Here is a 13396-nt window from a genome sequence, read left to right as displayed (position 1 = left end):
TGACATAAGTTAAAGTGGATGAGTGTAGACATATTATAAGCAGAAACTATACAATATAACGGCGAGTAGACAGCCAAATGACGTGAACATGAGTGCAGGGATCATTTGTAAATTTAACAAAATTTAACAACCTTAATACAAACGTGTACAAATGTAAACATTGTAGCCTGTTTTCAATTTGCGGAGCTAATATGACATTAATGATAACAACTTTGGCATCCATATATGCACTTTTGTCTCTTATGAAGTTCACTCACATTTAATTAGCCTATAACCTCTATTAGCCTAACCTATAGCCTGTAACCTATAGCCTGTAACCTCAGGTGCAATAAGAGATAATAAGTGCAATAAGAAAACTTATTTATGTTTTCATTTCATTGTACAGTGTTCCCCTTGTTATTTTTTTTGTATTATATCTTTGCTTTAATACAGTGTATAACTTCTGTAAAGCTTATTTTAAATCACGTAGCTGTTACTACAACTTATTTATTTTTACTTTTACTTTTTTTGTACTTTTCTACTCTTTTTTTTCTTACAATGCTAGTCTATTTTATATATAATTTTAATTTTTTTGTAGAAGCTGACTCAGGGAGAAACGCACACGAATTCCAATGTACCTGTACTGTCCTGTACCTGTGCAAATGGCAATAAACATCTATTCTATTCTATTCTATAAGCCTCCAAGAAAATCCAGTGTAATAATAAATGTAAATAGGTCTAATCAAAATGATAATAACATAGCAATACTTACAGTTTGTAAAATAAGATAAGATAAGATAAAACCTATCTGATCCCCCATTATGGGGACATTTTTTTGTTACCACAGCTCAAAAAACATGAATAATAATAATAATTTATTTGCAGCTACTGGTATCAATCCGACCTAACATATTTCAATAAAATAATAGTTTTTAATCCAGTATTTACTCAACCAAGGCCAACAATCGATATTTTGGTTTCTAACTGAGATGTTCTAAGTTTCTTTAATATCCTTGCACATAAATAATTATTAATTATTATTATTATTATTATTAATAATAATAATAATAATAATAATTATTATTATTATTATTATTATTATTATTATTATTATTGTCAATTGGGTTTCCCAACTTGGGAAATAAAAAGACAAAAAGGAAAAAGTAGCAAATTGTAAATTATGATTAATTTATACATGAATAATTGTATTTTTGCTGGATTAACTGTTTTTGGTGTATGATGTTTGTCACTCCCTCCAGCATTCATCTACAGTATAGTGTCATAGTTCTACTTTCAATTTTAGGAAGAAAAAAAACTATGGCTTGATTAAGACTGACCTACACAAAAGACAAAAACATGTATAGGGTCTGTAGAGGTGAAATGTAGAATGATACAGTTGGTGCTCAAGCCCATACAGGACACAATCAGCAATCATTCTTTGTCTGAATGGTTCATGAATTTTCTAGAATCAAGCTTCTTACTTGTGGATTATTCCGTCTGGTTTCAAGATATAGGGCAAAATTAGTAGAAAAGCCATGAAATGAGTGTGAACAGTTTCAGGAATTTGCTACAAATGATTAATTACAAGCTTTTAATGTATGATTGTGATGTATTTTCTGTTTTCTGTAGTTGACCTTTATTGTTGTTATCTTTATGATTTGTGTGTAATGTTGCAATGTCTGTTAGTCTGTCCTTACTGTGCTGTTCTTTCTGTTTTTAACTATGGTAAAGTGTCTTTGAGGTTTTTTTAAAGCGTTTATAAATAAAATGTATTATTATTAATTAACTATATTGGTGTTACCCATTGAAACAATATAGTAGAATAACATATTTTAATCAGGGTAGAGCAGCTGTGTGCTCCAGACCAGCAACGTTGCATCAATGCTCTTTAACGACACATCGAGTTTGCTGACGTTTCTACTTTCTGTAACTCTCTCTTTTCTACAGTTTGAACCCCTTAAAACAACCCATTAATGGATAAATGATTGAATGAATAAATAATAAAAGAGAAACAAAGAAAAAAAGAAAGTAGATCAGTGATACTATTAAACAATCCACGATTCTACAAATTCCTGAAACAAGCTGATTTGTTTTTGATCCCCACCCCAGTGGCAGATTGATTCCTGCCATAAAAGTGTTTTTCACTGTTTCTTGTATTTTTTACACCATACATTGGTTCTACAACAGAGGAAGACTGTGTGTTTGTTGGAAAACCATAGAGCATCATGATTAAAACAAACACAATTGACATCCGATACAGAATGATGTGACAATACTTAGCTATTGCAACCAGTTACATAATCTTGACCTATTTGGACTTCTGTCATAAGTGACTGTGGGTCATAGTAGAATACAGTGTGATTTTTTGTCTGTGCTCCTCGACCTGCAGATGTGTATATTGTACAAAATAATTAAGTGCATTTGTAATTTAAGCTGTTGTGAGCCTGTCATAAAGTCAAGGTTTAAAGTACTGCAGGTTTCTTGCATTTTAAGTGGGGATGTTGAGCCTTAATTGAACTTGTGTACATTATATGATGCAACGTCTAGACAATCTAACTCGTCTGATGTAACAACCTTCACTTTAAGGCTGATTAGTCACATGCATATTACACAGGGTTTGTACAGTTCTCAAACATTGTATTGAGTCATCATTAGGCTGCTATACTCATGATGCCATGATAGTAACACAGCAAACCACTTTAAACAACAGAGACATGAATTTGGGACAGAAATTGGGAGAAGGGCTTTTGGGTATTCTGCACCCTCAGCCTGGAATCTGTTGCGGGATGACTTAAAGCTCAAGGAGCTGGTGTCCTTAAATGTTTTTAAATCTAAAATGAAAGACATGGAAGCAGATTCTATAGGATGTTTTAGCTCGGCTGCTTGAACAACTGAGTCCCAGATATGACTCACAGATGGCTCTATTTTAATCCAAAATGTTGTGCTTTGTAAATTGTACTGTGTCTCTCTGTAACTTTGTGTTTTTGCTGCTGCCTGTCTTGGCCAGGTCTCCCTTGAAAAAGAGGTTTTTAATCTCAATGGGACCAACCTGGTTAAATAAAGGTTAAATATATATTTTTTTTTTAAAGATGCTAATCCAATACACGTGAATAGATTATTTAAGAAAAGCAGCACTAACTTCAAATGTAAGCCTTTATACTGTGAAGTGAAAAAAGTCTACTTCCCTAGAATCTAGAGTGGCGTGTCAGTGCTCCAACTGTGTTCATGAATTCGCCTGACAGACAGCCAATCAGCAGCGGCACAGTGGGTCAGTATCGGTGACGTTGCCAAGACCGAGAGTGCGCAAATCAGCGTCGGCCAGCGTGCCGCGGGGAACCAATCGGCGCGTTCCAACGAGCAGCCGCTCAGCCAATCGCGCGCCTCCACGATTGGGAAGAAGTGACGGCTTATATATGGAGAGAGCGCAGTTCATTCAACATCACTTCACAGAAGGAAAAAACACGTTAAAGACAGAACAGACGGACACGCTTGAGCGTTGAGAGGCTGGTCCTATCCGAGATAACGTGAAGGCCGTTAAATTAATTGACGATATTGTTATTCAGGTACGTGTGAACGAATTCTTTGAATATGATAATGTGACGACGTTGTATTTTACTGTTTTTTTTCTTCCACGTTGTGAAACAATTTTCATTCTCATCAAGCTAGCTGAGGTGATGACGATAGTGATATATTTTACCAAACTTGCTCGGTAGCTTTTTATGCATATAGTTAAACAATGTGATATGCCAAAGTAACGGGCCCTTGTGGTTAGATATGTTGCCTTGCATGTCTGCTAAGCACGCCAACGTGGTTAAGCTAGGTACCGGCGGATGGGGGGGGAGAAAAAAAAAAGTAGCTAGGGGTGTTAACACTGAGAAAGAGGCGGTGTTGTTGCTCCACCCAGTTGACCCATGTTCTTTTAAGACTTTGACATTTTGTGATTTCTCTGGCTAAAAACCACGCTTCTCTAACACCATGACTCCCAAAATCCCATAAAATGACAAATCCATCATTGTTTGATACTAGCTTTGTGAAATGGTAGACAGGGGGGGTCACACGTCAGTAAGGCAAAGCCACATTGTTCTAATGATTTGTTTCTCCTGTAGATTTTTTTTTCACAGATTGGAGTATAAGCAAGCAAAGATGAAGCTGCTGTGGGTTGTAATGTTGGTGGCCGGCACCGTGTTTGCCGATGACGACGACAAGAAGGACAGTGTGGGGACTGTGGTTGGAATCGACCTCGGGACCACCTACTCATGGTAAATAGAGAAAAGTGACAGCTGTCTTAATTGTTTTATGTGCAACTTTTCCATTTGGATAACACTAATCATTTCTTCAATGTTTTTTTTTTTCCTTTTTTAGTGTTGGAGTGTTCAAGAATGGGCGTGTGGAGATCATCGCCAACGACCAGGGTAACCGCATCACTCCATCGTACGTGGCCTTCACCAGCGAGGGTGAGCGTCTGATTGGTGACGCTGCCAAGAACCAGCTGACGTCTAACCCCGAGAACACGGTCTTCGATGCCAAGAGGTTGATTGGCCGCACTTGGGGAGACTCGACTGTGCAGCAGGACATCAAGTACCTGCCGTTCAAAGTAAGTTTCCACACTTCTTAAAGTTACTGTTAAGAGTCTTAAGGTCCTTTTTTTTTTTTTGGTATCGTTTGAGCTTCATTTTCTGTGTGTAACATTGATTCGTGTTTCTTTTTAGGTAACTGAGAAGAAGAGCAAGCCCCATATTCAGGTAGACATTGGTGGTGGCACGATGAAGACATTTGCTCCTGAGGAGATCTCTGCCATGGTGCTGACTAAAATGAAGGAGACTGCTGAGGCTTATTTGGGCAAGAAGGTACAAAACACATGAAGAAAAAAAAACATTAAAATATATACCTCATCAAAATAATGTTCAATCAAAGCTAATGAGTTCATCCTTTTGTCAGGTTACACATGCTGTGGTCACTGTCCCTGCCTATTTCAATGACGCCCAGCGTCAGGCCACTAAGGATGCTGGAACCATCGCTGGTCTGAATGTCATGAGAATCATCAATGAGCCGTAAGTTTTGAATGAAAATGATGTTTGTTGTTGTGTTTGTAAAATATTTCCCTTCATTTTTGTATTAACGTATTCTCAATTTTTTTTAGAACTGCTGCCGCCATTGCTTACGGTCTGGACAAGAGAGACGGCGAGAAGAACATCCTCGTTTTCGATCTTGGTGGTGGCACCTTCGACGTCTCCCTGCTGACCATCGACAACGGTGTGTTTGAGGTGGTGGCAACCAATGGTGACACTCATCTTGGCGGTGAGGACTTCGACCAGCGCGTCATGGAGCACTTCATCAAGCTGTACAAGAAGAAGACCGGCAAAGATGTGCGCAAAGACAACAGGGCAGTGCAGAAGCTGCGTCGTGAGGTCGAGAAGGCAAAGAGGGCGCTGTCCGCTCAGCACCAGGCCCGCATTGAGATCGAGTCCTTCTTTGAGGGAGAGGACTTCTCCGAGACCCTGACCCGTGCCAAGTTTGAGGAGCTCAACATGGTAAATAATTGAGCTATCATTTTGGTTATAGAAAAACTGTAACTCTAATATAATGTTACCCTCTTGTTTATGAAACATGATTTACTAACACTTGAACCTTTCTTCTTTTTACAGGATCTGTTCCGTTCCACCATGAAGCCTGTGCAGAAAGTACTGGAAGACTCTGACCTGAAGAAGCCTGACATTGATGAGATTGTCTTGGTTGGAGGCTCCACCCGTATCCCCAAAATCCAGCAGCTGGTGAAGGAGTTCTTCAATGGCAAAGAGCCCTCCAGAGGCATCAACCCCGACGAGGCCGTGGCGTACGGAGCTGCTGTGCAGGCTGGAGTGCTTTCTGGAGAGGAGGACACTGGTATGTCAACGTCGTCTCACATCATTTTATCTAATTCACTGAACTAGCTTTTATACTGTGTACTAATGATGTTCCTCTCTTGCAGGTGATGTTGTTCTTCTGGACGTGTGCCCCCTGACTCTTGGTATTGAGACTGTTGGAGGAGTGATGACTAAACTGATCCCCAGGAACACTGTGGTGCCTACAAAGAAATCCCAGATCTTCTCTACAGCTTCTGATAACCAGCCCACTGTCACCATTAAGGTTTATGAAGGTAAGAATTGTGCATACCCAACATGAAGAGAAAAAAAAAGTTAAAAAATATCTGCTGCTTTTTCTTGTTATCCAAAATTTTGTTTTTGAATTTTGCAAAAGTTTAATCGTTGATTCTCTCTCTAGGTGAGCGTCCTCTCACAAAAGACAACCATCTGCTGGGCACATTCGACCTGACTGGCATCCCTCCCGCCCCTCGTGGTGTGCCACAGATTGAGGTCACCTTTGAGATCGATGTCAACGGTATCCTGCGCGTCACAGCCGAGGACAAAGGTACAGGCAACAAGAACAAGATCACCATCACAAACGACCAGAACCGCCTGACGCCCGAGGACATCGAGCGCATGGTGAACGACGCAGAGCGCTTCGCCGACGACGACAAGAAGCTGAAGGAGAGGATCGACGCCCGCAATGAGCTGGAGAGCTACGCTTACTCTCTGAAGAACCAGATCGGAGACAAGGAAAAGCTTGGCGGCAAGCTGTCGGATGAGGACAAAGAAATCATTGAGAAGGCAGTAGAGGAGAAGATTGAGTGGATGGAGTCGCACCAGGAGGCTGAGCTGGAAGACTTCCAGGCTAAGAAGAAGGAGCTTGAGGAGGTGGTACAACCAATTATCAGCAAGCTTTACGGCAGTGCAGGAGGACCACCACCAGAGGGCGCAGAAGCCGAGCAAGACGAGAAGGACGAGTTGTAGGCAAGTTTGCCATCAACTGTTTTGTCGCCCCTTGCCTCTCTGTTAGTGGCACCTAGATGTACATATTGAACTGATGAGACTCAAATCGTGAGAGGAACGGTTGGGAAGGGGTGGCCATAACAAGCAACCCTACTGAATCCTCTGAAAGACTTAAAAAAAATAAGTTTCAGTGTGTGAGAGGTGTTCTCTTCGCTGGAAGGCGGAGATATTCGTCAGCCTGGATATGAGGCTTGCTGCTGCTGTTCTCAGGCAGTCCTGTTGGGGTTGATGTAGTGGGGAGGGACTTAGTGGGTGGGTTGGGGCAGGTGTTAGTGGGTCATTTGAGTTGGAAGTCTGTGGGATCAAGGGCTCATTATGTCCACAGTCGAGGCTAAAAGTTATTTATTGAATCTGGTCGTTGTACTTCTGGAAAGACATTGAAATAAATGTTTGATACAAAATCTAAAATCTGGTGTCTGTCATTTGCATTCATTTCATAGTGTACCTGGTCACAATCAATATTTCAGCCTTTTGTAGCACTGAGATGAATTCTCAAGAAACCCGCCATTTCAGTATTTATAGAATTAAAAAAATGTATCTTGGGTTTGTTGATTTAATCAAGGCATAAGAGTTCTTAAAAACAATTTATTTCAACTTATTGAGTGAGTATTACATCATGAAACCACAGTCACAACACAGTCATTATGAATGACACCCTGGGTATCCATCCCTCCAAATACAAAGGCCAAATGTATTGTCTCTGAGGCTGTTGGGCTGTCGGCCTGCTCCTTATCTCCATTCCCCTCAGCATGCACCGTCCAGGGCAATAAACACATGGAGTGGTCCAGGCGGTCGGGGGGCATATCCCCTTCAAACTTCATAAGGACCCATCTACTTTTGTCTGCAAACATAATGGATAACAATGGAGGTTTAAACTTCTCAACCACAGTTTTAAATGTAGTAATACAACTTTCTGTTTAAGATGTGATAAGGTACAAATATTCAATGACAAGATTAATGAAAATTCTAGTACCAGTGTTGAATCTATACATGGAGTTGCTCGCTCCTTCTGCTGTCATTCCCCCAGAGATATAGATGTTCTTTCCCAGAGCCACAGCTGAGTGGGCTGCTACTCCTGGTGGGATATCTCCTTTGACTTGCACCTTCTCCCACTTCATGATCTCTTTGAACAGTAGACACTTTGTTTTATTTTTTTAATCAAACAAACATGACATTCCCAAGTCTCTTTATTTTAATCTTGTATTATCATTTAGGAAACTTGAGAAAACTTTGAAAATAGATTTTTTTTTAATCACACACAAAACATATTACACTTCAGGAGAGATCGGGCTTACTTGTATCGAGAGAGAACATGTCGTTGTGGAATTTGTCCCCAGCCATGCCCCCATGGATGTAGATCTTTGAACCTGCTGCTACGATAACATGGCCATGTCTGGCTGGCGGCTGTCTGCCTTGTGTTTCCGGTTGGGACCAGGCGGAAGAGGCTGGGGGGAAACGAAGATAAAAGTGATCCCATATGCAGGTATTGCTGTCTATGTCATGAAACAGACGGAAATTAAAAGGGATGTCCTTATATGACCTACAAAAGCAAACAACTCTGATAGTTTCTATACTTTTTTTTTTGAATGTCTGTAACTATTGCAGCGGGGTAGGTGTACGAGGTGATTTACAGCTCGCTGCAAAAGAATTTCCATGGAAAATATTCACAATCAGTGATACATTTAAGTAAGTATGTTTAGTAAGTAGCGTGAATTTTTTTGTTAAAAAACAATTCTTATACATGTACAGGAAAAAAATCAGCAGTGAAATAAGATGTACTGTTTTGTCCACAGAGGGCGCCAAAATTGACATAAACTGAAATTTCTAACAGGATCTTTCACAAACAAATTTCAAAAAGAAAAATTGAGAATTGAAATAGAAACCAAACATGAAGTTAATTGGAAAGACGTTGTATGTCCAGCATTATTCAACAACAACAAAAATGTGCTGCAGAATTGCGTCAGAGTTCCTTGTAACACAATATACCAAGAAGAAATAATGACTGGGAGTTGGAAACGCAAGAATATACAACATGTTCATAAGCTTTGCATGTGATACAAAGTTTTACCAGTGCTTTCCAACAGGTGAAACATTTCTATCATTGTGGAATCAGTGGCTAATACCACTGTAAAGCTCTGTATGATACACCTACTGTATGTTGAGCAGCTGGTTAATTAAACACAAACCTGTATCAAAGACGTGAAGTGCGGGGTCTGCGACAGGTGCAGCTCCTGCTTCCCCACCCGAAAAGACGTACAGTCTTTCCCCGAGGCAGGCGGAGCTGGTGTGGTATGTTCTAGGGCTGGGGGGTTTACCATTCACAGACACACTCTTCCAGGAAGACCCACTGTCTGGTCACACAGAAATAATTGTTCAGAAACGGGAACATCACAGGTTAAAAAATAATCAAAAACAAAAAAACTGTTACATTAATAGAGTTATTTATATATCTGAAAGATTACAAACATGTCTGAAGGAGGGCAGAGAGACTTTAATTTTTCACTACAACTAATCGCTACACCAGATAATTCCAAAGTAACATACACAATATATTAGCACCTCTTCTTCATGTGAATTAGAATTAATCAGTGAAACCATCTGAGTGCTATTTGCCTAATGAAAATAAGAGAGTACTGGGTTCATTTGAATTGGGATTTACCTGTTAGCTGTACATTCTGGATACAATTGCGGTTGCCGCTCTGCTGTGCCCCTCCAAACACCCACAGGCTCTGAGGACAGCTTTCCGGGACAAAGCAGCAGTGTTCATACCGCGAGTCCAAACCCTCCCACTCTGGGATGTCCCATTCATGATTATCTGGGGGAGAGAAGAAAAATACCCCAAACATGTCTAACAATATAAAAGACATGGGAACACAGATGACACTTCAAAGTAAACAACAATGATAAACACTTTTTAGCAATATGGTTTTTCACAATCAAAGTCAGTCAAAGTTTTTTTTTTAATTGCTTTTAATTGCAGACATAATATCTCTGCACAGTTTCTTTCAATTACCTAGATCAGTGGTTCTCAAACTACGGGCTCCCTGTGGTGGTACGCAAAGAAATCTCCGCAATATAAAAAACAAACCCGTTCAGCATAAAACGACAATTTTTTTCTTTGTCTACTTATCTAGCTTGTATCTACTGGGTTGTATTTATATCAAATGTGTTTTCCCCTCTAAATTAATCTAGTTTTTGCAACAAACAACTTTAATCTGCTCAATTTATGCTCGTGCGCACAGACATAAACAACAACAGGAGTACGCCTCGCGTTTTGAAAAGTTCCGCTCGATATTCTGTTATAGTTCAGTACTGAAACAACAGCAAGCAGCTGTAGGCCTACATTAACAGATATATTATATTCTGTTAATGTAGGCCTACATTAACAGATTAATGTATGTATTTCCAAACAGGTTGTTGGTATAAAGTTGTCATTTTTATTGTTCTGCACTTTTGTGTGTGCAAGTTCTAACTTAGTAGGCCTACAGTGTGCCTGCCAGCAGTCAGTGATAAATAATTAATTTGCCTCTTGCATTAAAAATATGTGTTGAAATAGGCCTACAGTGTATTTTAACGTCTACCATAATGGTGGTACGCAGTCTAAAAAGTTTGAGAACCACTGACCTAGATTTATGATGTTGGAATGTGCGAAACTGCCGCTTGGGTTTGCTCCTCCAACAATAAGGATGCTTCCCTTTCCCTCATCTGCAGAAGGAATAAATGTGCAGGTGTGACCCACACTGACACCTGGAGCACTTCCTCTGGGCATCAAAGAATACCTGTTGAACAAAGTAAAAGTTCAGACAAAGACAAACAGTGACCTTTTACATCAACATGCTATTAGATACATTTACTTACCATATTCCTGCTTTCGGTTTATCTAGTGGGTCAAGTACAGGGAGAAACTCCATGACTGTCAAGGATGAATGAATGGACCATGTGTTATTGTTCCTTTTGATGCTTGCTGCTGTCATCAACCAAGCACATACAATTTACAAACCATAGATTGTAAATAATAAGGTTACTAAAGTGACAAACCTTTAGCCTTGGTCTACATTATTGTCGATATAATATTGTCATTACGACCACATATACAGAAGCCCTTACATGACATCTCTATAATCCAAATATTAAGGAGTTTCTATAGACATTTTTGCAAACGGGTGGCCTGTAAGACCCAGTTGTGAGTAACATCTGTAAAATAAACCTTCATGCATGTGTCATGCTAATGAGTTGTGAACACACAGTGCGGTATCGAGCTGCTACGTGCTAACTCGAATGAGCATTTTGAAGAGCTTCCTACACACTGACCTGTTCTTCCGGGTGAAAAAGAGACCACTTACACGTGTCTTAGAAATACAAAACGTTGCTCGTTTGCAGCGTTGTCTTACATCCATTCAGTAACAGCAGTGACAGCGAAGCGAATTCACAAAGTTAGCCACACATACTCAACCCAAACACAGAACAGCTCTACGTTAAAAAAAAAACTGTACGTAAATTGTTTTGTTTGTGTACGTTCTAAACGTAGTTGCTGTAGTTCTCAAAGCGCATGCGCAGTTCAATTCACTTGCTTGGCCATCCCAGAGCCTTATAATGTCGCGACTAACTTCAACCAAATCCCGATATTATTATCAATGAAACATAATGTTTATCAATTAATCTCTCGCGGAAGTATATTTCCTGCCCATAAGACTCAAAACAGCGTCTTCCTCTTGAATGTAAGTGAGAAGGTAGGTAGGCTGTGTGTGTGTGTGTGTGTGTGTGTGTGTGTGTGTGTGTGTGTGTGTGTGTGTGTGTGTGTGTGTGTGGGGGGGGGGGCATCATCAGACCCCTTCACAGGTGAAGTTAATTATCGTCTTTTCAGTTAAAAAGTTTAAAGTTGAATAAGCCCACTCGAAATAAGTGACAAGCAATTCCGTCTATCTGACTTTATGTCACATATTTCAGGATTCAAGCTTTTATTTGCTGCAAAATAAAGTTTTTAAGCCTTTTGAAATTAGCTCGAACCTTTTCTTATCTCTGTTAGGCCAGCTTTTACTTAACATCATCTAATATTTATCCTAAACAGTTATAATAAAACAATTTGATTTCTCTTGCTTGAACGAGGAAAAACATTGTAGTTTCTGGCTGCCATATTTGTTCGGTGTAGCATAAACTTGAATGGGCCTAGTGAAACACCTGGAAAAAAGCATATTGAAGATGTCAAGTTTCATGTGAGTTTTCTATTTACTGGGCCATTCACTATACATGGGTTGTTGTACCTTCATGCATTTGTAATATATACTATAGTGTGATTTTTTTTTTTTTTTTTTAGCGCAGATAGATATAGTCATGCGTGGGTTTGCTGTACTATTTTTTTTTAGCAAATGTGCAAAAAAGTAGAACATAACTGCAGGATAGGATTAGAAAGTCGAATTGCGACCTCTTGTGGTTACACTAAGTTGATGCAGGCACTGCCAACATTAAAGCATGTTATCTTTAACACTATATTAAGTAACATGGGATACATTTTTGACCAGTTCTTAAGTGACCCTCAAATTAAGAATATATCATATAGTTATACAATTTACTGAAACAATTTGCATGCACAATGCTATTTTCAAATACGTCACTATTTACATTTTTTGGACACCACAATATATTTCAAATGCAGCTATAAGCAATAGTTATAGTGCTGTATATTATTTCATTAAGTGTGGGGACTTTGAGTCATATCTTCTAAGTGCATAATTTGATCATCAATAGATTCTGTAATACTCAAAAACGTAATACTTAAAATTGCATTTCATGACATGTCCAGTAGGTGGTGCCATTGTTTTTTTCTTCAAAAATATCTAGGCGTTTGGACTGCCTGGATATTTCCATTAAATTTTTGTATTTGTTTGTGTCTAAAGGTAAAAAAAAAGACATAACGTTTTGACTGATCAATACTAAAGAGAGTAATCTGCTCAAAATGCACAACAAAGGCATACTGTTAAAAACAAAAGGAAAAAGTATAAGGAAATGGTAAGGGCATTTTATAAAAAGTTAACAAGTATTTTCTTGGGCCTTTAATATTATTTCTTTAAATTACTGCATTCAGAAAAAGAGAGAAAAGAACAAAGAACCCTTTTGGCAGGAAAAAACAGCCCCAGTGAATGTGAAGTTGTACCCACAATCAGATATAAAGTAAATGGACCGTAATGGATGATAAGGATTGTAATCTCTAATTGAAATATACATTGACAAAGTCACTGACTGCTATAAATGTAAAGCTTCCTGTACAGTCAGCAGTCCTGCAGATATACGATGGTAGCTGAGTGAACAAATCTGCATCGGTTCAGTCTACTGTAGACACTATCACACCTTCTTTCTGAACCAATAAAGGGAAAAAAAGGTGACTGAGCAAAGAAGGTATTAAAGATCAGGTAGGCATTATTAGTCATCTGAGTGAGAAAAAAAAAACTAGAAATAACTGAGCAAGGACAAGTAATCACTATTCAGTATGCCGCCTTTCTTTCACTGAAGGAGAAGGACAAAGAGCTGCTTCTGGCAACTGTTGAATGGCA

At 39.1% G+C, this 13396-nt stretch overlaps 2 protein-coding genes across 6 annotated transcripts; one reads left to right on the top strand and one right to left on the bottom strand.

The window, feature by feature from the left end:
- Positions 1–4065: 4065 nt before the first annotated feature.
- Positions 4066–7256, top strand: hspa5 (heat shock protein 5). The gene is made up of 8 exons (XM_061061920.1): positions 4066–4238; positions 4342–4573; positions 4689–4826; positions 4918–5030; positions 5120–5510; positions 5625–5862; positions 5948–6115; positions 6241–7256. Exons 1-8 carry the CDS (start codon positions 4066–4068, stop codon positions 6807–6809), a joined length of 2022 nt encoding a protein of 673 aa, XP_060917903.1. The 3' UTR covers positions 6810–7256.
- Positions 7257–7419: 163 nt separating this feature from the next.
- Positions 7420–11273, bottom strand: rabepk (Rab9 effector protein with kelch motifs). 5 transcript variants are annotated; one of them, XM_061061923.1, is made up of 8 exons: positions 11160–11273; positions 10707–10815; positions 10473–10627; positions 9508–9663; positions 9035–9199; positions 8144–8293; positions 7822–7971; positions 7420–7689 (listed from the first exon to the last, which is right to left on the bottom strand). In XM_061061923.1, exons 2-8 carry the CDS (start codon positions 10757–10759, stop codon positions 7463–7465), a joined length of 1056 nt encoding a protein of 351 aa, XP_060917906.1. In that variant the 5' UTR covers positions 10760–10815; positions 11160–11273; the 3' UTR covers positions 7420–7462. The 5 variants fall into 5 exon arrangements, with proteins under 5 accessions (XP_060917906.1, XP_060917907.1, XP_060917904.1 ...); XM_061061924.1 differs by having other exon boundaries at positions 10707–10812; XM_061061921.1 differs by lacking the exon at positions 11160–11273 and adding an exon at positions 11056–11072.
- Positions 11274–13396: the final 2123 nt, after the last annotated feature.

The sequence above is a fragment of the Labrus mixtus genome, chromosome 17, assembly GCF_963584025.1.
Source record: "Labrus mixtus chromosome 17, fLabMix1.1, whole genome shotgun sequence".
NCBI lineage: Eukaryota > Metazoa > Chordata > Actinopteri > Labriformes > Labridae > Labrus > Labrus mixtus.
Note: the sequence above shows the minus strand (reverse complement) of the source record. Positions and strands in the feature narration are given on the sequence as shown.